General features: G+C 29.9%; 2 protein-coding genes across 3 annotated transcripts; both read right to left on the bottom strand.

The window, feature by feature from the left end:
- Positions 1-33: 33 nt before the first annotated feature.
- Positions 34-2,734, bottom strand: LOC112795751 (uncharacterized). The gene is made up of 9 exons (XM_025837891.3): positions 2,358-2,734; positions 2,194-2,271; positions 2,060-2,113; positions 1,884-1,966; positions 1,600-1,699; positions 1,446-1,508; positions 995-1,261; positions 854-914; positions 34-739 (listed from the first exon to the last, which is right to left on the bottom strand). The coding sequence occupies exons 1-9, from the start codon at positions 2,619-2,621 to the stop codon at positions 639-641; spliced, it is 1,071 nt and encodes a 356-aa protein (XP_025693676.1). The 5' UTR covers positions 2,622-2,734; the 3' UTR covers positions 34-638.
- Positions 2,735-3,797: 1,063 nt separating this feature from the next.
- On the bottom strand, positions 3,798-7,912 carry LOC112795750 (uncharacterized). 2 transcript variants are annotated; one of them, XM_025837890.2, is made up of 9 exons: positions 7,610-7,912; positions 6,982-7,049; positions 6,821-6,896; positions 6,087-6,298; positions 5,308-5,910; positions 4,837-5,052; positions 4,556-4,685; positions 4,279-4,361; positions 3,798-4,062 (listed from the first exon to the last, which is right to left on the bottom strand). In XM_025837890.2, exons 1-9 carry the CDS (start codon positions 7,644-7,646, stop codon positions 3,952-3,954), a joined length of 1,536 nt encoding a protein of 511 aa, XP_025693675.1. In that variant the 5' UTR covers positions 7,647-7,912; the 3' UTR covers positions 3,798-3,951. The 2 variants fall into 2 exon arrangements, with proteins under 2 accessions (XP_025693675.1, XP_025693674.1); XM_025837889.2 differs by having other exon boundaries at positions 3,798-4,065; positions 7,610-7,898.
- Positions 7,913-24,035: the final 16,123 nt, after the last annotated feature.

The following is a 24,035-nucleotide window of genomic DNA, read 5'->3' as shown; positions in this document are numbered from 1 at the left end:
AAAAATAGCATATGGAGTATGTGGAGGGGAGGGTGTTAGGGTAAAAAAGCATGTTGCCTTAATAATTAAAATAGCATAATAGTACCCTTTAATTAAAAACGAAACTCTAAAATGTCTGTGACTAGGCATGAGTTACACCGGAAAAGTGAAAAAAAATAATAATAACAAAACTGAGTAATCTCTTGTATGAAAGAATTTGTGCTTGCTTGACACGGCCCCCATTACCGTCGATATTTCTATTGGTGGAACCATTACATAACGGCTATGCTACATTTCTTTTAGAGAAATACAAGAGGATTATCAAAAATTTATTGGTTTTGACCATCACTTTTAGCTATCAACCAAATTTCTTTAGTTTAGTAATCCAACAACATACTTTAACATATACCTTAAAACATTGATGACCAAAACAATAAATTTTCATAGCCCTCTAGTATTCCTCTTTTCTTTATCAACAAAGACCATAAATAAAAGATAAACGTTGTTGGTGAAAGTAACGATATCAGAAAGTAAGTCCAAGTATAGTAAAATGAAAATCCTAATCCACCAACAAATCAAAATCTCCTAATTCCTAAATGGCACATTTAAACAGAGAGAAGCAGCAATGGTTAGACGGACATCTGTGTCCATGGCATGACTTAATTAGGCAGATCATATTTCACTTCACCTAGGTATAGACCACATGCTGGGGCCATTGGACTTGCGGCTGTAATAGTCTTGGCATTCAAGATTCTTTCAACTGAAATAGTGCGTCATTTGAAACATGCTAGTCAATTCAGGCTATAAAAAAGGATCAGATAGTACATTATCTTATTATCAAACACACGTGAATAGAAATGAAGGATATTTGTACCGTCTGGAATTGTTAAGTTTCCAGTTCCAACAACTTTGAGAACACCAACGAGTAGTCTAACCTGAAATTCATTTAACAATTGGGTTCAGACCAAAAAGATTGTGATTGTGGAAAAGGAACTCAAAAGGGAAGATATCAAACCTGATGGTAAAGAAAAGAGCGTGCACGCGCTGTTACCACCAAGCAACGATGCTGCCTCCTTTTGCCAAATCCTATATCTTCAGTTGATGTGGTTCCTTTATCAATGCTTGCACTAGAGCTAGGAGGAGGAATAACAGTTTCAGAGTTGCTGTGGCAGCCATTCAGATCCTGATTATGTTGTTCTCTATCCATTGTATTTGGAAAATACAGACTTGGAATTACCTCGCAGATGCTGAGTTCATCTAAAGTTCTGATTGGTGATGTGGCCTGTAGTAGGGCAATTTTATTTATGGATAGTTCATATAGACTTGAGATTATATGATCATAGAATTGGCATTTGACTAAACCAAAACTCTATTGACTGAATCTCACCACCATCGGGCAAACTCCCTCAGGCGAAACTAAACCTATTCATTGTTTTTAACTATCAATTCTGGAGAGAAGAAGCAACCTGACAACCGGCAGCCCTGAAGGAACTAAAATCATGGCGTCCGACAAGAACTTTGCAGGCTTCCTGCATGAATTGTATGAATAAAGTCTTGTGTCTTTTACAGGAATTTTGAGTGCACAATGTAGCAAATATAGAGAAGCAAGAGCTAACTAACTCGCATAGCTGAAAGGTTAAGCTCTTCAGGCACATGCCATGCTCGATCTTTCTCAAAGGCTGATACAGGCTCTGGCCCGGACAGCAAGCGATAAAAGTATCTGAATGGAAGTTCCAAATAAATCTCAATTCCCACAAATTATGATAAACACAATTCTATGGCAATGCCTATTCAGTTTTATAAAATCCAAGATCACTATTATATGATGCTCTACTTAACAGTCACTACTCACTATTATACACAATCAAGTACAATTTCATAGATCTTTGTCACAGAACACTCACGTGCGCTCTTGTGCTGAAAATCTGGCATGAAAATCGAGTGGAACGCAACGGACATCAATAACCGTTAAGTCGCTATCATTCTTCTGAAGTAAATAAGTTAGAAAAAAAGAATAACGCAAATTGTGAGCACAATGATCAAGAATCCAGATCGAAGGAAAGCTAGCAGAAAGTGAAACCTGCAAGAAATGGTTGACAGCTCTTCGAACGACGGAAGGTTCATGAGGCGGTAACTGTAATTTGAAACAAGGAGGAGTAAGATTACAAAGAGTGAAGAGTGAATCGATAAATAGCATAGAAAAGGAATGGATACCACTTCACCCGGCCTCCGTTTACTGGTGCGTTGGATATCAACATGACAAACATTTGACAAGGCATGGACTCCTGCGTCCTGCACTTGAAACGAAATCGCAATGCTCGAATTGAATATAATATGATTTACAGAGTGAGTGAGTGAGAGAGTGAAGTGATACTCACAGTTCGGCTTGAACAGGATACGGTAACTGCTTGGCCAATGAATTTGGTGAAAGCCTCTTCGAGAGCACCGACGACGGTTCGGCAAGAGAGTTGCTTCTGTGAACCGGAGAAGTGAGTGCCGATGTACTCGATGGCAACCAAATAGCGTTGGATCCCAGCCGCTGAGTTCTTTTGGGTCATGTTATGGTTATGGGGTTTTGATATCTTAGAGGGCTTATTATTATCAGTCTCAAATTCAAGCGTATGCTTGCAATTCTTTGTCATTGGGATTTGAGAAATCAAACTACAATCGCCGCTTTGCCTTTCTACTTTTCTCCCACTCTCTCCAATTCATAACTCTTTAAGTCTCTAATTCATTGCTGCAGACACTACCCCTTGCTTCACCACTAAAATGCTATATGGACACTAAAATTAAGTGAAAACTCAGGAGCAGTCGACTTCATCTAAAGTTGATATTTGAGAATTATTAGATAAAAATTTAGTCAAATCGATTGTACTTGAGTTTTCACCATAAAATTAATCATTAAAATTAGTTTGATAATGTTTAATTTATTTTTAATATATATTTATATTTTAATATATAACATAATATAATTGTTACTTTTACATACCAATACTCATATATTTTTTATCAAAATTTTTTAAAATAAAAAATTGGTAAAGTAGTCAAATAAAAAAATAATTATCTTTAAATTAAAATAATAAAACATAAATTTCATAAAAATTATAAAATTAATAGTAATTAATTATTTATTATTTTATTAATTTTTTTACCTTAGAAAATTTAGATTCATAATTTTTTGCCCCATAAATTTTAGTTTAGAAGTGAAAATATCATACCATGTATTAAAAGAATTCAAATATTTTAGTTGTATTATTTAAAATAATAGAAATATTAAAAATGATATAAATTATAAGGCAGATTAGTCAAAATGCAAAAGTATTTCAAATTTTATGAGACAAGAAAATAATATATTTTTTTTCATATTTTCGTTACATTAGCTAATATTATACGTTAACAATAATAAAAAGTAAACACAAAAAATTAACATAGTCAAAATAAACATATATAGACAAATGATTGAATGAATGAATATACATAAATAGACAAAATAAAAAACAAGGAAATAAGAGGAAAAGTTAAAATGGTGCAAAAATTGCATAATCTCCTTTATGATAATTTGAATATGTGACAAAAAGACATCTTGTCAAAAGAGTAAATTAAATAAAAGATAGATAAGTAATTGAAAAAAGAAAGAATATAAAAAAATTTACATAAAATAATTAAGAGATCTCCAAATATAAATAAACTTAATATAATTCATGGTAAGGTGAGATAAAGTGGAATATAGTTTTTTTTTCTCATGTGGTTGTCCAATTAGGAGCAAAATTATTATTATTATTATCCACAAAAGCTTCACAAAGTGCTAAGGCCAATCATGCACATAATAATGTTAACATAATCATAATTCATAGGTATAACACAATTTAATTAGTCAAAATCAGAGATACTCATGAACATTGAACAAGTTTATATTACACCAAAAATGAAGATATAAATAAGAAACTAGCTTTTGTTATCCTAGTAATCTAGCTATTTGCCAGAGGAATTTAGAGAAAGTTGCTTTGTAAGAGAGACTATGTTATCTTCTTTAGTACCACTTGATTGCATTCCTATTTTCTTCTCTCCTGCTTTGGCAGTATTCTGCTGAAAATTAACAGACAACTTATTACAAAAGCCCAAGTAAATTTACCCAAAAGAAGTTGCTATAGCATGCAAATCAGGAACTAATAACTAATGTAGCAACATGGCATTACAAAATCACACCTGTGATTAACTTTAAATACTGCAATTCACATACTAATGCTCCAATTGCAAATGTGAATGAGAATCATTCCATTCAACAAACATGGAACTTACTTGGTAACTGTCATATCCATAACCTTCCGGTCCTGGGATTGTAAACTTAGGCTTGCTTCGATATTGTTCTGATCCTCCAATACCTGATAAGATTGTATATAAAAGTTAGAATGTAAAATAACATGGGTGGTTTTTTAACTTTGAAATAACTCTAAAAGGCACTCTTTTTCACTTTTAAAAGCTAATAACAAAACTACCTGAACTTTTTATTAGTTTAGCAAAGTGAAAAATTGGTTTATGCTTTTCATAAGAAGCTAGAATAAACCATCAAACTCACCCTTGGATTTTTTATCTGAACGAAGTAATTTCTCTCGGTTCTCATAGAAGTCAAAATCATCTAGTAGAGATGTCTTGGCAGAATAGCTTTTGAAGATATTCAGCATCTCCAGGCCCTGCTTTAGTCCAATCTGCAAACCATATAAGCACATGTTTAAGGAAGTTGCAGTTTAACAAAGGATCTGAATAGTCTTTTCACATGGTTATGCTGCAACAGACACTTTCTTCCTAATCAAACACAAGCAGCAATCTGTCTCCTAAACACTGAGAACTAAGAATTACCTCTTGTGTGTCCCTAGTGTAAGTTACATCCCTGTTCTCGTTTTCAACGATGATACGAATGTGACAAAATTGAGTGTTGGGAACATCCTTTATTATATGCCACCTAATTGGGAAGAATCCATTGTATTTGTAGAGTTTCCAAAACTTCATGTCTTTGTTGAAGTCCACTGGTCCAAGCATCTCAGCTACTCCAACAAACTGCCGGCTAGCATTCACCTAATTCGACAACACATAAATACATATCCAATCTAAGAATATTCATGAAAAAAGATGTAAGGATATGAACTCCAAATTCAACAATATATGTTAGATTAAAGAAAGATGGTCTTAGGTAACAAGAATTTTTAACAGACAATCCAAGAATATGGACATCTGCAGTTATTGGACATTAAACCAAAAGGAAAATATGCTCATCTTCTAATAAGATAATTTAATCTAAAGAAATAAGAACATAAAATGATCGAAACTCACCGAGAAGAACAGGAAGATTGGACACTTTGTCCCTGTCTGGATCGATTTAGCTTCTGCACTACGGAATGCATCGTTCAACTTCTTATTTCCATATGAGGTGCTAGTCCAAACATCATATTTAATGCTCTTATGAATGTCATCTTCATTGAAAGATTTAATGACATAAAATTTAGCAGTTTCATATTCAGTTTGGAAATCTGGAAGGTTATATTTATCTCTGCATATTGTGATTGCAAAGTCATTCTTAGTAGTTGAAGATTGTAGGAGAAAACCAGTGTAACTACCCCGAGGACCTCGAGTTAGTGGCGTTGGCATTTCATATTCTTCACTCCTCGATTTGTCTAACAATAAAGATCTATCATTTACAGTAGATACTATCTCATGTGTCCTGTTCTTTGCAGGGGGTAAGGCAAGCCTATCATTCACACTAGATACAGATGGTATACTATTTGCCCTGTAGTTGGCAGAGGAGAAAGCAGGGCTGCCATTTGTCCTATTGTTGGAAGGGGAGAAGGTATGGCATCTTTGGTTGGTGCCTAATGAATATTTTCCATTATTGCAGGTCCTTGGAAGACTGCCTGCTCTAGAATTAGAACGCAAAGTCTGCAGCAAAACACATTCACACATGATGTTACACAAGTATTACAATAAAAGTTGAATAAATCTGTGCATATTACAACAACTCTACCATCCCTCAGAGTAAATATTGAAACAAGAAGCAATTATACCAAGTGATCTCATGAAATAACCAAAACCTCATAATCTTACAATTGATTTACCTTATTTAACCTTTCAACATCCGCTGCAGCCTGCAATAATGTTCTAGTCAAATAGCTATTCCTAGTTGCAAAGTCAGAGCTATTTGGATTCGCTAAACCAGAATGATTTGGGTTACTTTCTGCCATTACTGAACCATTGGCTGTTTTGTTTTGCAGACCAGCAGATGTTGAGACTGATGAACTACAAGGTTGAGTTTCTAATACGTTTGTATCTGCTCATTGAAAATGTCCAGTGCCATTGACACCCATAATAGTCCCTTGTTAGTAAAGAACTAAAGACCATATCAAGGAGGATCATAACATAGAAAGAAAAACAATTTATTGTGTTATTCAAAGCTCAACAGTTGAGAATGAGAACACCCCATAATCTGCTATTCTGCTTATTTCAATCATCTCAAGTTTTTAGTTTTTTGTATAACTACCATATGTATATTGGTACAATATATGATCCATAATTCATTATGCCTTACATCTCCATTCACTTGGTCAATTCGTGTAACTGAAATCCATTCCTTATGCTTATGTCAGATGTTAAAAGATGATAGTAAATACTTGATTAGACATCAAGAGAGTAAAATCTTATTTTTCAAATGTGTTCAATGTTTTCAGAAGTCCGTTTCTGCATAACCACAAGCTCACTATTATAGTCAGATTTTATGTGGATCAGGAACAATTTTGTGATATGTAATGAGAGAAAGTGTATATCATAAACATGAGGTCTTGATCAGCCTCACCTGTGAAACCAGCATTGACATCTTCAGAGGAGCTCACTGATGTGAAATCAGATGGGATTTCATCTTTCATTAAGACCTGCAGAAATATCATGAAAAAAACAATGTACAGCAAAATCAAACCTTGTTGGGGAAATGTGAATTCGTAAAATTGTGAAACATACCACATTTTCCCCATCATGTTGCTGGTGGTTAGGTTCTGCTGCTCCTGTTCCTGTTGTCTCACACAAAGCTATATATAACATGGTTAAGTATAACAACCTTTATTGAAACTTGAGCAGTTTAAAACATACAGACAAATGAACTCCCAAATTTACATTTCAGACGGATGAGTACGTACAAAAAAAGTACTAAATTTTTTTTTTCAGATAACAGATATGAACAAATTAATTTAAATTAAAATGTTGTCTTAATAATAGAGACTAATTTAACGATAGTATATTCACATCTATTATTATTATGTTTATTGGTATTCTTTTCTTTCAAAAAAGACTAATCTATCCGTAGATCCTTTGTCATTCTATCCTAAAAGATAATTAAAAAACGGCTTAAATAATTTTTGGTTTTTATAAAATATTTAGCTTCAATTTGAGTTGAATCAAAAATTAAAAAAGAAATTAAACAATAAAATATTTTATAAAATAGTTTGATTGTTATGCATGTAAACAGAAACAAATTTCATGGTCTCAAATTTTTAGGGTTTATGATTTGATTATATACAACTAGGAGAATAAAAATTGATATAAAAGGAATGAAAACCTAGTTGATAAGAAAGAAAGAAAAGAAGGATACAGTTGTGGAGGTGAGAGACGGAGGCAGTGCTGGTCATTATGAATTATGAGAAGAGGAAGGAGTTTCTGAAATTAGAAAAAGATGCGGTCTGCAGGAGAAAATCAAAGAAGTGATAACAGAGAGTGAGAAAGAGGCACACTGCACACTACACACTGGCGCAGGTTCCTATATCATAATAAATATTGGTTAAAGTTATTTTTCCTCTATGCCTTTGTCCCGGCTAGAAGGCCTGTACTAATAGCTCATAAAGTTGTCTCTCAACACTCAAAAGACCTCGCTAGGATTCGAAATTTTATTAGGAACAAGTATTATTTGAAACTAATCTTCGTTGTATATAAATATGTAATGTAAATAAATTTTTGAGGTAATGTCTACTATTAAAAATTGTTTAATCTATCCCAAAAAAATAATATAATGGTTCCAGCTAAAAAAAACAAAAAACAAAAGAAAGATAATATAAAAAGATAATACTTATTCTTATTGAATTTATTATGTTAAGATTTGAATCGTATCTTATGCAGTAATTTATTAGTCAACATCAAATCCTTGTGAAATTTAGATTTGTAATAAACTAGTCCTTATCCTATCAGACCAAAAAATACCAAGAACAGCCATATAAAATTGTAGCATATTTTATGTCAACAAAAAAAATTTAAGTTGATCTTGTTCTAAGAGTACATAATTTAAAGCACATGATAAATTTATTATTAATTAAAAATTTTAAATTTTTTATTTAATAAATAAATTAAAAATTTATAATTTATAATTTTAATATGTACTCGATACAAGATAAATAAACTTAAAAGATTTAAATTTATTTCTTTTCACATCTTTTAAAATTATCTATCATCTAATCTTGTACTCCATTGATTACGTATTTACGTTCAACATTTGACATTAACATATGGATAAAATACCAAAAAGAAATCTACTATAATTCATTCAAGGTTTTGCTTCTATTAATATAGGTTTAGTTCATATCTATCTATTCTATTATATAAAAATTAGATTTCTGCACTTAACGATGGAGCTGACGTGGCATGCTCTGGAGGGTGTTTCCCGATTTAATTATTTTAACTCATTCAATACAATTTATTACCATGACTTAATTATATCAGCTAATTGATTTGATTAGATATTTAAATATTTGTAAATTATTATAATATATATTACTTAATTAATTTTACTACTAATATTATATATGTCTTGATGTGTTAATTAAATATTATATACGCATAGAAAAATAAATACAAAGATAATTTATATAATATTGATAATATTATATTAACATGGTGATTTTTTTTATATCATATAGTATTGATAATGATAATATTATTATATAGTATTATATAGACTTTTCAATATTAGTATAGAAAATTATAAAATTATTCTTTATATAACACTATTAGTGGAATAGTGTGCTCTTTATATAGTATTGATAATTGTTGCTTAATTTAAAGTAATTGTATGTCGGTATGTTAAATTTATTTTTTAATAATGATCTAAATAGATAAATCTAATTGAATTGAATTGAATAATTATATAAAATATTTTATATTATTAATATACTAAAATTAAATTTATTTTTCAGTACAAAATTTTACAGGTAAATTTTATACAAGATTAAGTTAATTTTTAATTTTTTTATTTGTTTTATCTGTTTTACTTCATTTAATTTTAAGTAGCGTCATATTTACAATTACCGCGAGTATAATATTTTATAAAATATGAAAATTAATTTTTTTTATAATTTAAATATCAATGTTTGAGTTAATTTTAATTTAACTTTTTTAAATTAACGTTATTTTTCATTCGGATCTTAATTAATTTAAAATACAAAAATACTAATTTATCTTTTTCTCTTTAAATAATAATAACTTTAATTTATTTACCGTCTTTTTTTCTCTTATATTTTGTTTAACAAAGATAATATATGAATTAGAATGGATGGAGTTAAAAAACACTCTATATGATGCATGTTTGGCACTGATAAATTCAAATAAAATAAAAGAGAAGAAAACAGAAAGTTAAAGAACACTGAGTTGAATGGTGTAAATAGATTCATTGAAGTCAAGTGTCTCTGTGTTCTCATGTCTCATCTCATTTTTCAAAATTCAAACATATTTTAAATGTACGAATTTTAATTATATTTGTTTTTTCCCTCTTCAATAAATATTACCAATCTTCTTTTTTTTTCTATAGGTTTGTCTTTTATTTAAAAAACACAAAAAAATATAAAAAGAAAAATCAAAGAAATTAAAACTGTTATTATATTTTAAAAAATTAAATGCTCTTTTAATTAAATATCTATGTAATTCCTATCTAGATATAAATTGTATTTTAATATATTGAGTGATAAATATAAAAAATATATATAATAGATAAGTTAAAATAACGAATAATGAGATATCTATCTATCTATTCTATTATATAAAAATCGAATTTTTGCACTTAATGATAAAGTTGACGTGGCATGCTTCTTATAATGTTTCCTGATTTATTTTTTTAAACTCATTAAATATAATTTATTACAGTGAATTAATTATATCAATTAATTGATTTGATTAGATATTTAAGTATCACACAATTTAATATTGTGTATATCAATTAATTGAATATAATTGTTAGAGTATAATTAGAATCAATTAGATCAATTAGTATTATTTAACATATCTGAATATTTATTATAGGAGATTACGTCTTTATTATTTTGATTCTCTTAGCATCTATAAATTTCCTTTTATATTGTATCATTCTACACAACTTGAATAGACACAAACCTTTTTTCTGCTGCTCTCTCTTACCTTTTCTAATAATAATAAATACAATTTAATTTAGTTAGAAGTTCATTATTTTATAGTCTTTTATAAAACAATCTTTTTATCACTTTGGATATTTTAACTCTTTTTTCTCTTTATATATAATTTTGTTGTATGTTAACTTTGTTTATTTAATGATGAAATATACTCATATTAATTCTATCATATAATAGTTTATTTTTCTCCTATGTATTTTAATTTGTATAGTTACTATTGATCTTACTATTTTCGTTTTTTTGAATTGTTCTTTATTTTTTTATGACTTGATAATTTAAAAAAAAGCAAAGAAAAGAAAAAAAGATGGCCAAAGACAAAAGTTAGAAGCATGAAGCAGCAACATCATTCTTCAGTATTATTATTATTAATATGAACTTTATTATTTCTTTTCTAACATTCTTTAATACAACCTTCTTTCTTTTTCTTAATTATTATTAATACTTTTATTCTTTTCTTCTCTGATTATAAATCTTCTTATAATAATTTTTTAATAGGATATTTTTCTGGTCTAATAAATTTTTTTTCTCTATTTTTTGTCAAAAATAATTTATATTAGGAAAAAATACAAATTAAATTTTAAAATTTAAATTTAAATAAGATGTGTAAAAGATAACTATTGAATTCATTTGGTCGATTTAAACACTTTGTATTATCGCCATTGAAAATTAAATTATTGCCATTAATTCGAGAGTATGATTGAGATCAGAGAGCTTGGCTCTTGTGGTTCTTTGATCTTCGTCAACCAAAACCTTCTGTATTTCTGATAGGGCTGAATCACAATTTTATTGTAGAAAAAGAGTTACAAAAGCGAGTTTGATGTGTTAGAGACCAAAATCCTAAAGTCATTATTTATATTTGAGTGTGACACTCATTAAACCCTAAAACTCAAATAAATTAGTATTTATAATTTTAATCTCATTTATCCAAATCAAAAGTAATAATGACTTATTTAATTCAACATTTATGACAATAAATGAGACCACCGTTATATAAGTCATTTAATGTGAAATTACTTAATTTGCGATTATAATTAATATATGTATTGTTCATAAATATATTAAAAAATAATAATTTCTTAACAATCTTTTACTTGGGTTATAAATATATATTTTCCTGAGATAATCACCTCTTATAAATTTTACGCACAAATCTAAATGTTATTTTTCTTATTACTTTAATAATCTGGTCTATCTCGTATATTAGTTATGAAATTACGGAAACTTTTATCACATTAGTGTCGCAACAAAACCACGATGATCCCATACTAAAATACTCAACCACATAAATCAAATTTAAATGAGAAAATTCAGAAATTAAATGCAAAAATGATCTCATGCATGTCTATTTTTAACTTGAAAAAAAATCTATTTTATTCAGTGGCAGACTCAGATGAAACTGTAACGGCAACATCCGGGATCATAGCGACGACGACTAAGTGATGAGTTTGTGGAATAAGAAGAGAAGAACTTAACAGACTCACAATGAGAGAGAGAGAGAGGGGGTAATTTACCTAGAGAAAAGGGACTCGACAGGAGAAATGTGACGACGGGCTTAACAGTGACGGTAACAGGATGAGCAGCAATGATGACATGAGCTATGAATAGTAACGCACCTAGAAAAATTTAGTAATAGGGACAAAAATATAATAAAATTTAGGTATAAATATTTTTTTTGCTTCCCACGATACTCAACAAGTTAAGGACTAATTCATCATGAATTTGAATTCCATTTAAGAATCTACAATTGGCCGGCAACGAGTTGCTATACATACGATACGGAATTCGAACCCTCAATACTTACTTAAACGGACGACTAAGTTGATCACTTGACCAATCCAAATTGGTTTAGATATATTCAAAATTTAAAATTAGAACTATCTAATACATATTGATAAGAACTAGAAATATACACATAATTATTATTATTATAATATTTAAAATAATAAAAATATAATTTCATACATATAGTATAATATTTAAAATAACAAAAAATATATTTATAAAGACTTTTTATTTTTAACATGACTAAATATTATTTTTTTATATATATTTTTAAATAATTATTTTATTTTTTATTATCTCATATTTAATTGTCAAATCTACTTATTATCATTTTTATAAAATAAATAAATTTTTTAACCAAAATAATTACAGTATATTAATATATAGATAATATATTTTTTATCTTAAACAATTTTTAAAAAATTACTAATAATTTAAGTTGTATTTAATTAGAAAGCTAAGTTTTAATTTAATTATTAATTAATTAACTAATATAATAAAATTAATTATCACTATTTTTTGAATTTATTTATTTATTTTTCATACTAAATCAAATTTAACAATATAATTATTATTATGTGTTGAGTTTAACAAAATATTTTTTAGCATAAAATATAAAATAACTATTTATATTTTATTTTGAGACAAATATAATATAATAAGTGGTATATATGTATATAAGTATTAACTTTTTTTTTTTAAATTTTGTGCATGTGAGTCCGTTTCTGGTTGTGAAGGAAGATGTGAGTTGTGAAGGGGTAGGCGGCGATGGACTCAGCAACAACGATGACAGAAGTTATGCGGTTTTTTGTGAAAAAGCCGAGAAGAAGAAGATTTTGGGTGAGAATGACTGAGTTTATCTTGGATGGCTACAAAGTATAGACTGAAGCTATGAATCACTGAATCTGTGATGTGAGGCAAATCCTAATTCCTAAAAAGTGTTTATATGTATATATCCGGGACGGGTACACCCTAAACTCGACTATGCACTGTCCTGAGCAAATCTGCCCCCGACTCGGGTCAAGTTATTACCCTCTCCATCCGAGTATGGACGGGTCAAGTACCCGCGTATTCGAAAACTCCTGTCAAGTCTAACCACTTATTGATATTCCATTTATTAAGGGTTTATCGCTAGCCAATGGACAATGCGAGATTCTAACTCCTAATAGTTGTTTAAGCAGACAAGTGAGATGATCACTTAACAAACTCAAATTAATTAAGACAAATACTAATTATTTTTAATATTTTAATATTAAAAATTTTAAAAATTTAATTTTAATTATAATTTTGTAAAATATTTATAATAATAATTATTATATATATTATTTAATTTTTTAATAAAATTTTTTATATAATGTATTATCCTGTACCCACTAGTTTATTCTAATAATACAAGTTACGATTATTATTAATAAAAAGTGTTAAATTTTTTATTTTAATAAATACATAATAATTATATTAAAAATTAAATTTTATACATTTTTATAATATTTTTTATAGATTTAGCTCATTTTTATTTTAACATATGTCAAAATTACAAATATTTTTTTTATTAAAAATATAAAAAAATTTAAAAACTTCTATTAATAGACATTACTTTTTTATATTGAATAATAATAATAAATATGAAGATAATCAAGATAACAAATAGAGTTAATAGACAAACTTATCTCTGAAAAATACTTCGATTTCAGATGACCAACTGAGGTGGCTAACGCTCGCTAACAACGTGGCATTCACTAAGTGTACCTTTTTATTGCTGATAAGATAAATTTATTAGATCAACTCAAATCAGTCCCTAAATTCATGAACCTTAATCCCAAATCCAAAGGAATCGAACCTCACCTCTGTAGCAGATTCCATGTTTCCAGGTTGTTCATGCTGTCGTCCGCGTCACTGTTTGCGCCTTCAACACCGCCATCGTCTACGCATTGACGTCGTCTGCATCATAGCCGTCGCCCAAAGTAAAATTTATGAATTCCATAATACTATTGATTCTGATTAGAATACCGGCTCCATTTGCTGAAGACGGTTGGTTGAATTATGGAATGGATGAATCTTTGCCACATGACTATGGTTCTGATTTCATACATGAACTCTCTAGGGTCACTATGCATTAAATCCCTCCCTTAAATAACTTCCCTTTGTTGGACAAAAGAAGCAATTCCAATCAAGTACTTAGGGACTCACAAAATCTATGTACGTCATGCTTTTAGGTCAGAATAAGGGGTCCTTAACAAGGACTTTTTGGTTATGGTTAGAAGAGAGATTGAGAAATAACCGAGAATGCTCATCAAGTACCTTGTGGAAGACTGGTTCAGATTTTTCCATCTGTTTCAAGTGATTTTTTTGTTAAAGTTAGAATTAATATAGCTATAGTTTGAATTAACTGCTCCAAGATTACGATAGAAATGAGAGGAAGATGGAAGATGGAAGTGAGAGGAAGGGAAACCAGAGTATCAAGCCAACCAATCATTGAATTTGAGATGGAAGTGAGAGGAAGGGAACCAGAGTATCAAGTCAACCAATCATTGAATTTGAGATTAGGGTTTATGGACTTACGGACTAATTTAAATTGATCTAATAGACTTATCTTATCAGCAACAAGAGGGTACACTAAACGAGTGTCACGTTGCCAGTTAACACCTCAGTGCAGGAGATGACGGAAGGATTAACGCAATCAGATTGGTTATCTTCTAGGAACGAATTTGATTAATTTTATCTTTTGGGAACGAAAATAAAGATCGAAGTATCTTTTAGGGACGATTTTAACTATTAACTCTAACAAATATTTTAATTTGAATAAAAACCATGGATTTAAGTCATACAAATAACAAAAGATACATATTTCTTAAAAAAAAGTATATATACACTATGATGCACGGACACTTACACAGACACGGGACACGCCGACACGTGAATTTTAAAATGTTACATGACACGGAGACACGCATACATATAAAATATAAAGTATTTTTTAGATAAATCGTAATAATATTTTGATATTTTATTGATATTAAAATATAAATTAAAATTTTTAAGAGTCCTGTTAAGGAACCAATGAGATATTTATACAATATGTACAATGTGTTGCTTATTTGGCCCAATATGAGTTAAAAATAAAAATTACCCACAAAATAATAAATTTAAAAACTCTTATTCAGTTATTTCACATCAAAATTCAAATTTCAAATTCTCCAATTTCAAATTTCAAATTTTTTAAAAATACAGTTAGTTATTTCAAAAAAATAACCATGTGAAATCCTCCAATACTCTCTTCTTTTTCAACCGGCGGCCACCCCACCTTCATCAATAATCATCTCATTTTACCATCGCTACTTGGCTTGCCACACGTCACTCATCCTTAATAAAAATAACCATCCACTTGAGGATAAAAATAATCATCCGCATACCTATTGAATTGAACATCTAACATATATAGTTTAATTATATATAACTAAACTCAATCCAATCAAAATAATCATCTACATAAAAATAAAATAATCATCCGCAGACCTACTAAAATGACCATCCTAAATTGACCATTAAAATAGAAGAAGAAGAAGATGAATAAACAAAAGAAACTATTATTGTGGTGAAACATAATTTTGAAGGACTAGTCATGACAAAAGCGGCACTGTTGTGAAGCATAGGGCTCAAATCATGAAAGAAGCTAACCATGCTTGGATCCGAAAAAGAAGAAGAGCATGGTGGTATCATCAGTGAGAAGAGGCTTAAAGGAATGGGAGAAAGCGAAGCTGGTTCGAAAGAGAGGTACGAAAATAGCAGCAGCGTTAGGCTGAGCGTCGTAGGGAGAGGCACATTGGGCTGACCGGCGGAAGTGAGGACGGTCTCGGTGGGAGGATGTGGCGGCCTCGGTATGGCCGGTAAGAAATTAGTGACGCGAGGTGAGAACCGAAGAAGATGACGGTGAGTTTTGAACGTGTATTGGAAGTTATGGTAAGATTAGAAATAACCGTACATAATGTGAATGGATTTAAATACTAATATTAATTTTCAAATTTTAAATTTTGAAATTAAATAATTAATTAATGATTTAATTTTTTATTTTAATTTTATCTTTTTTTAATTCATTGTACACATTGTACACAATTAATATTGGTTCCTAATACTTTTTCAATTTTTAATTTTTTTAATGTCTTGTTTTAGTTATATCAAGTATTTAAAATATTTTTTTTGTTTTAGTAAACAATAATATATACTATATCTAAATTTATTTTAAAAATATATATTAAGAATAAGACTGGATACATTGACACGTGATGGTATTTAAGTGTGTCTGAAAAAAAAATTTTTATTTTTCATTAAGACACAGATAAAAATAGCAAACACACGTGTCAGGTAAATATTAATAAATGTTGTATCTAAAACATATCTAACACACAGACACAACAATTCAACGAAATATGCGTACTTCATAATATACACCAAATCTTTTCGAATCAGACAATAGATTTGAAAATAAGAAAATGTCTTTGTGGCAAAAGAATAATCTAATCTTTTAAGAACTAAATAGAAATATTTTTAGTGTGTGGCTTAAATTAATTCCGTATATAAATTGTCTATAATATTACATATGACTCAACATTTATCCTAATTGTAAATTGGTACATTGCGTTCTAGTTGGATGGATGATATAATTACTAGTTTAATTTTTTTTCTTTTAGAAAAAAGTATTAATATTTGGTTTAGTGGGTCGAGTGACTATTAGGCCTTAGAGAACTTTAATAATCTAAAAGTAATTTATTTATTTTAGACTTATTACATGTAAATTTATATTTAACCTTTTCTAAAGTATTGTTAGTAATCATGAAAGAGGTGATTATAATGACAGTTGATTCTAATAACACTATTAATAATTTTGATGTTACGTTTCTAAAATTATAAATATTTTAATAAAGGATAGTATATTGTGAGTGTTATTCAATAACATTACTCCTCTTTTATATAGAATTATACTAAATACAGTTCTATTGTGATAAGAAGTTGAGTTGGATGTCCATTAATATATGGACGGTTCAGTTTTTCAATAAATGAAAATTTTTGTTCTTCAATAAATGAAGTGTGAAAAAACAATGTTCCATATGTGTATAAATAGAGGTTTAAGCTTCACATGACATACATCAATAACAACTACAATATTCTCTCTCTTCATATTTAATATTAGTAAATATATTAATCATCTTTATATTAAGAAAGTAATTATGGTGAATATTGTTATATAAGTATACCTCTTTATTTTATTTATTTATTTATTTTACAACACGTTATCAGCACGAGACTCTGATCAAATTTTTAGGAAAATTCAAGTAACAAATTTTTATTATGTTGAAACTCTCTCATCTTGAATTCAATGCTCTTGATATATTTGGAAACAATTATTTATCATGAATACTAGATACTGAAATCCATCTTGATTCAATGGATCTTGGAAATATCATTAAGGCTAAAAATAATGCATCCCAGAAGGATAAAGCCAAAGCCATGATTTTTCTTCGTCGTCATCTTGACGAAGGATTGAAAAGTGAATATCTCACATTAAAAGATCATGTAGATCTTTGGAAAGACCTTGAAGAAAGGTATAATCATCAGAAAACGGTGATACTTCCTCAGGCCTGATATGAATGGACGCACTTGCGTCTACAAGATTTTAAATCTATAAATGAATATGATTCTGCAATGTTTCGAATTACCTCACGAATGAAATTATGTGGGGAAAAGATATCTGATAATGATATGTTAGAGAAAACTTTCTCAACCTTCCATGCCTCGAATGTGCTCTTGCAGCAGCAGTATCGAGAAAAAAGATTTAAAAAATATTCTAAGTTAATTTATTACTTTCTTGTTGCTGAACGTAACAATGAGTTGCTTTTAAAGAATCATGAAGCGCGCCCAGCTGGCGCTGCCCCTTTCCTGAAGTAAATGCGGCAAATTACCCCAGAAGAGGTAAATGGCAAGGTTTTAATAACAAGAAAAATTATGGAAGGAAAAAGAAATTATATTCAAAAGAGAGGATCTCACCAGAAGTGAGATAAAGAAAGAAATATCGGGCAAAATAAATCAACAGAGGATAAGTGTTTCCATTGTGGTGGAAACGGCCATTGGTCACGTACCTGTCGTACCCCAAGGCACCTAGTCGATCTTTACCAGGCATCTTTGAAAAAGGACGACAAGGAAAAAGAGTCGAATTTCGTTTCAAATGATGCTGAAAATTCCACCACTCATTATGATGTATCTAATTTCTTTGAGGATTCTGAAGGAAATATTGGTCATTTGATCAATGATGGAATAGTTTAATATGTGAGATTGTTAAGTATCCATGTAAATAAATAAAGAACTTATTGTTAAGTTTTATTTTCTATGCATTTAAGTTTCAAATGTGATGTATATAAATAATAAAATATTAATGTTTATAAATTTTGAAATTATTAAATGTGTCAAGTTTTAAAATAAAATTTTAGTATATGACATTATGTGCAGTATTTTTTAGAAAAATAATTTCAATCAAGAATTCGATTTGACTATGCATGTATTGTTACTCATTTTATTATTATTTATATTTGAAGAAAATGGCAAGGATATGTAATGAAGATGCATGCCTTGCGGATAGTGCAAGTTCGCACACTATTCTCAAAAGTGATATATATTTTACCCATTTTGTGCCAAAAGAAGAATGTGTTAATACTATTATTGGCTCAAGCAATGTGATTGAAGGTTCTGAAAGAGCTATAATTTTGTTTTTCGGAGGAACAAAATTCATAATAAATAATGCATTGTTGTCTACCAAGTCTCGAAGAGACTTGTTGAGCTTTAAAGATATTCGCCGAAATGGATATCATATTGAGACTATGAATGAGGAAAGTCATGAGTACTTATGTATCACAACTCATGATTCAAATAAAAAGGTTATATTAGAAAAGTTGCCCTCACTTTCATCTGGGTTATATTATACCAAGATTAGTGCAATTGAATCACATGCCATTGTAAACCAGAAGTTTACTAGCCCAAATGAATTCATAACTTGGCACGACCGATTGGGTCATCCGGGAACAACCATGATGAGGAGAATTATTGAAAACTCTCATGGACATTCACTAAAGAACCAGAAGATTCTTAATTCTAGTAAATTTTGTTGTGCTGCATGTTCTCAAGGAAAGTTAATTTTAAGGCCATCACCAGTAAAGATTGGATTTGAGTCCCCTAAATTTCTAGAAAGGATTCAAGGTGATATATGTGGACATATTCATCCACCATGTGGATCTTTTAGATATTTTATGGTCCTAATAGACGCATCTTCGAGATGGTCACATGTGTGCTTATTATCTTCTCGCAACCTGGCATTTGCAAGATTATTGGCTCAAATTATTCGATTAAAAGCACAATTTCCAAAAAATTCAATTAAAGCAATTCGTCTTGATAATGCTGGTGAATTTACTTCCCAAGCATTTGACGCTTATTGTATGGCTAATGAAATAAGTGTTGAACATCCAGTAGCTTATGTTCACACACAAAATGGGTTAGCAGAATCACTTATTAAACGCCTCCAATTAATTGTTAAACCCTTGCTTATGAGAACAAATCTCCCAACCTCGGTTTGGGGGCATGCTATTTTACATGCCGCAGCACTTATTCATTTGAGGCCAACAAGTTACCATCAGTTCTCTCCTACGCAATTAGCTTTTGGCCAGCAGCCAAATGTTTTCCATTTAAGAATATTTGGGTGTGCGATATATGTTCCCATTGCACCATCTAATCGCACCAAAATGGGACCCCAAAGAAAATTGGGGATATATGTTGGATATGATTCTCCATCTATAGTGAGGTATCTTGAGATACAAATTGGAGATGTATTTAAAGCCCGGTTTGTTGATTGTCATTTTGATGAATCAAAATTTTTAACATTATGGGGAGAGAATAAGCTTCCTGGACAGGAACTTAATTGGAATGCATCATCGTTGATGCATTTAGATCCTCGATCAGGGCAATGTGAACTAGAAGTTCAAAAGATTATACATTTGCAAAGAATAGCAAATGAATTGCCTGATGCATTTTCCGATACAAAGAGGATAACCAAGTCTTATATACCAGCGAAAAATGCCTCAATTCGAATTGATGTCCCAGTAGGACAAGTAGCCACTGAAGCAAATTCACGCCAGAAGCGTGGCAGGCCTGTCGGTTCCAAAGACAAAAATCCTCGAAAGAGAAAAGAGGTAAATACTATTCCTGTTGAAAAAGACATAGTAGAGACACCTGCAGTTGTCCAAAATTCTGATATAGTTTTAACGCCAGAAGACGTTCAGGTACCTGAAACTTGTGAAAATGATGAGATCTCGATAAATTATGTCTTTACAGGAGAGAAATGGGACCGAAATAAGACAATTGTCAATGAAATATTTGCATATAACGTGGCATTAAATATCATGTATGAAAGTAAGGATCTTGAGCCAAGATCAGTCGAAGAATGTCGACAAAGAAATGATTGGCTAAAATGAAAAGAAGCCATGAAGGCTGAATTAGACTTACTTGCAAAACGTGAAGTCTTTGGACCTATAGTCCGTACACCAGAAGATGTAAAACCTGTTGGATATAAGTGGGTATTTGTGAGAAAACGAAATGAGAAAAATGAAGTTGTGCGCTACAAAACCCGACTTGTAGCACAAGGTTTTTCACAAAGGCCCGATATAGATTATGAAGAAACGTATTCTCCTGTAGTGGATGCGATAACATGGCGTTATTTGGTCAGTTTATCTGCATATCATAAACTGCATATGCATTTAATGGATGTGGTAACAGCCTATTTATACGACTCATTAAATCGGGATATCTATATGAAAGTCCCTAAAGGACTAAAGATATCTAAACCATCCAATGAATATTTGCAAGAGTTATACTCAGTTAAATTGCAAAGATCTTTATACGGTCTAAAGCAATCTAGACGCATGTGGTATAATCGCCTTACTGAGTATCTGGCAAAAAATGGATTCAAGAATGATGATATCTGTCCATGTGTCTTCATAAAGAAATCTGCATCTGGGTTCATTATAATTGCTGTGTACGTTGATGATTTAAATATCATTGGGACTCCTGAAGAGATTCCAACAATTATAAAAAATCTAAAAGAAGAGTTTGAGATGAAAGATCTTGGAAAGACTAAATTTTGTCTCGGCCTACAGATCGAGCATACAAAAAATGGGATCTTTATTCATCAAACAACATACACAGAAAAGATCTTGAAAAGATTTTATATGGATAAGTCATATCCGTTGAGTATCCCAATGATCGTAAGATCTTTGGATGTAGAGAAGGATCAATTTCGTCCTAAAGAAGAAAATGAAGATATCCTTGGTCTAAAAGTACCATATCTTAGTGCAATTAGAGCGCTAATGTATCTTGCTAATAATACACGACCCGATATATCATTTACTGTGAACTTACTAGCAAGATATAGTTCCTCTCCAACCAGAAGGCATTGGAGCGGAATCAAGCAAATCTTTTGGTATCTTCATGAAACGGTTGATATGAGATTGTTTTATCCCTATAGATCCAAGTCACAACTAGTTGGTTATGCAGATGCTGACTACTTGTCTGATTCACATAAAGAGAGATCTCAAACAGGACACCTGTTTACATATGGTGGAACAGCTATATCATGGAGGTCCACGAAACAAACGATTTCTGCAACATCCTCTAATCATGCCGAAATACTAGCAATACATGAAGCTAGTTGAGAGTGTTTTTGGCTAAGGAGTTTGATCCAATATATTTTGTCATCATGTGGACTGATTGATCATAAGATAGCTCCAACTGTCATATTTGAAGATAATACAGCATGTATTGCTCAACTTAAAGGCGGATACATCAAAAGGTGATAGAACAAAACATATTTCTCCCAAATTCTTCTTCACTCATGATCTTCAAAATCAAGGGACAATTGATGTCCAACAAATCGGCTCAAGTGACAATCTGGCAGATTTATTCACAAAGTCACTCCCAAAATCTTCCTTTGAAAGATTGGTGCGTGAGATTGTGATGCACCAATTTCGAGATATTAAATGATGTCGACAAGAAGGAGAGACTGTACTCTTTTTTTCTTGGTCAGCTTTTTTTCCATTGGGTTTTTCTTAACAAAGTTTTTAATGAGGCAGTCGTCATCACTAAAGGATTTTGTACTCTTTTTCCTTCACTAAGGTTTTTTTCCATTGGGTTTTTCTTAGTAAGGTTTTAACGAGGCATAATTCTAAATGGTCATCCAAGGGGGAGTATTGTGATAAAAAGCTGAGTTGGATACCCATTAATATATGGGCGACTCAGTTTCTCAATAAAGGAAATTTTTGTTCTTCAATAAATGAAGTGTGGAAAAATAATGTTTCATATGTGTATAAATAGAAGTTTAAGCCTCAGATGACATATATCAATAACAACTACAATCTTCTCTCTCTTATATTATTCTCTCTCTTTATATTTAATATTAATAAATATATTAATCATCTTTATATTGAGAAAGTAATTATAGTGAATATTGTTATATAAGTATACCTCTTTATTTTATTTATTTATTTATTTTACAACAAATTCAAACAATTATGGAAAGAGTAGAAAAAATAGAAGTTGCATCATAATTTTGCTTAGATAACGATAATAATAATCAAAATAGTAATAAGAGTCATAATAATAAATTCATAATAATCTTTTATAATAAATATTGTAATAATAATATTCATGTAATAATAAAAATATTTTTTTAATGTCTTCACCTTTTTAAACAAATGTTTTTTATTTTTTTATACTCTTAAAAATTAGAAACAAGAAAGAAACAACATTATTTTTACTTTTTAAAATATAAATAAAAAATTATTTCTATAAAAATTAAAAAATTATGGGATGATATGAATTATATTTAGTTATAATGATGGAAAACGTAGTTAATATATATAGTTAGTTTAAGTGGAGGTGGAGTTTTGAAAAAACGTGCAAGGAGAGGGGAGAATTTAACATATGTGGTGTGTAAGTTTGGAATAGATGTTAATTTTTTTATTCTCCTTTTGTTACAAAATGCTATTTATAAACCGGTCTCTTTTTTTTTAAATAAATCCAATTTTTTACCTAATCTTTCAAGATTTATATTATATTTTCACCATTGAAAAAGCCTCTTTAAAAATAATTTTGTTTTAAAAACTGATAAGTTCTAAAATTCTTTAATCAAGTGAAGAAGATTTGAATTTCGATCCTTTAACTGCATCTCTTATCTTAAAAGAAGCATTTATTTTTAATGTATAAAAATCATGTAAGATTATTTTTGCAAACTTATAATTATATATAAGTACAATTTAGTAACGTGTTTTGGTGTATCTTGCTTATACTTATTAAAATTATTCTCTATGTTCAAATTATTTTAGCATCTAAATTTATTTAATAATTTAGAGCTACGCACTTCTTTTTTTTCTTCTTATTCTTTCCCGCGCTTGTTTCAAATTTATTCATACACTTTTTTACCCCTAATATTAGGTTTTCTTCTTTTTTTCCTCCTTTTTTATTATTTTTTACCTTCGTCCGCCACCACCTCCTCCTCCTTCTCCTCTTTCTTCTTCTTTTATTATTTTTTGTTCATAATTTAATTTTTGTTTGTGTGCTTGTTTTCGAATTGAGTTTGTGTGTTACCATTATTAAATAATTTCGTTTCATCCTGGATTTAAATAAAGGTGTAGTTGGTATGTGTTTGTTTTGAAACGAGTTTACATTCTGAATTTAATTTTTGGTTCATTTCTGAGTGAATTATTTTGTTCTGTATTTATTTTGAAACGAGTTTAC

The sequence above is a fragment of the Arachis hypogaea genome, chromosome 4, assembly GCF_003086295.3.
Source record: "Arachis hypogaea cultivar Tifrunner chromosome 4, arahy.Tifrunner.gnm2.J5K5, whole genome shotgun sequence".
NCBI lineage: Eukaryota > Viridiplantae > Streptophyta > Magnoliopsida > Fabales > Fabaceae > Arachis > Arachis hypogaea.
The sequence above is the reverse complement of the archived record's forward strand: the minus strand, read 5'-3'. Positions and strand labels throughout refer to the sequence as shown.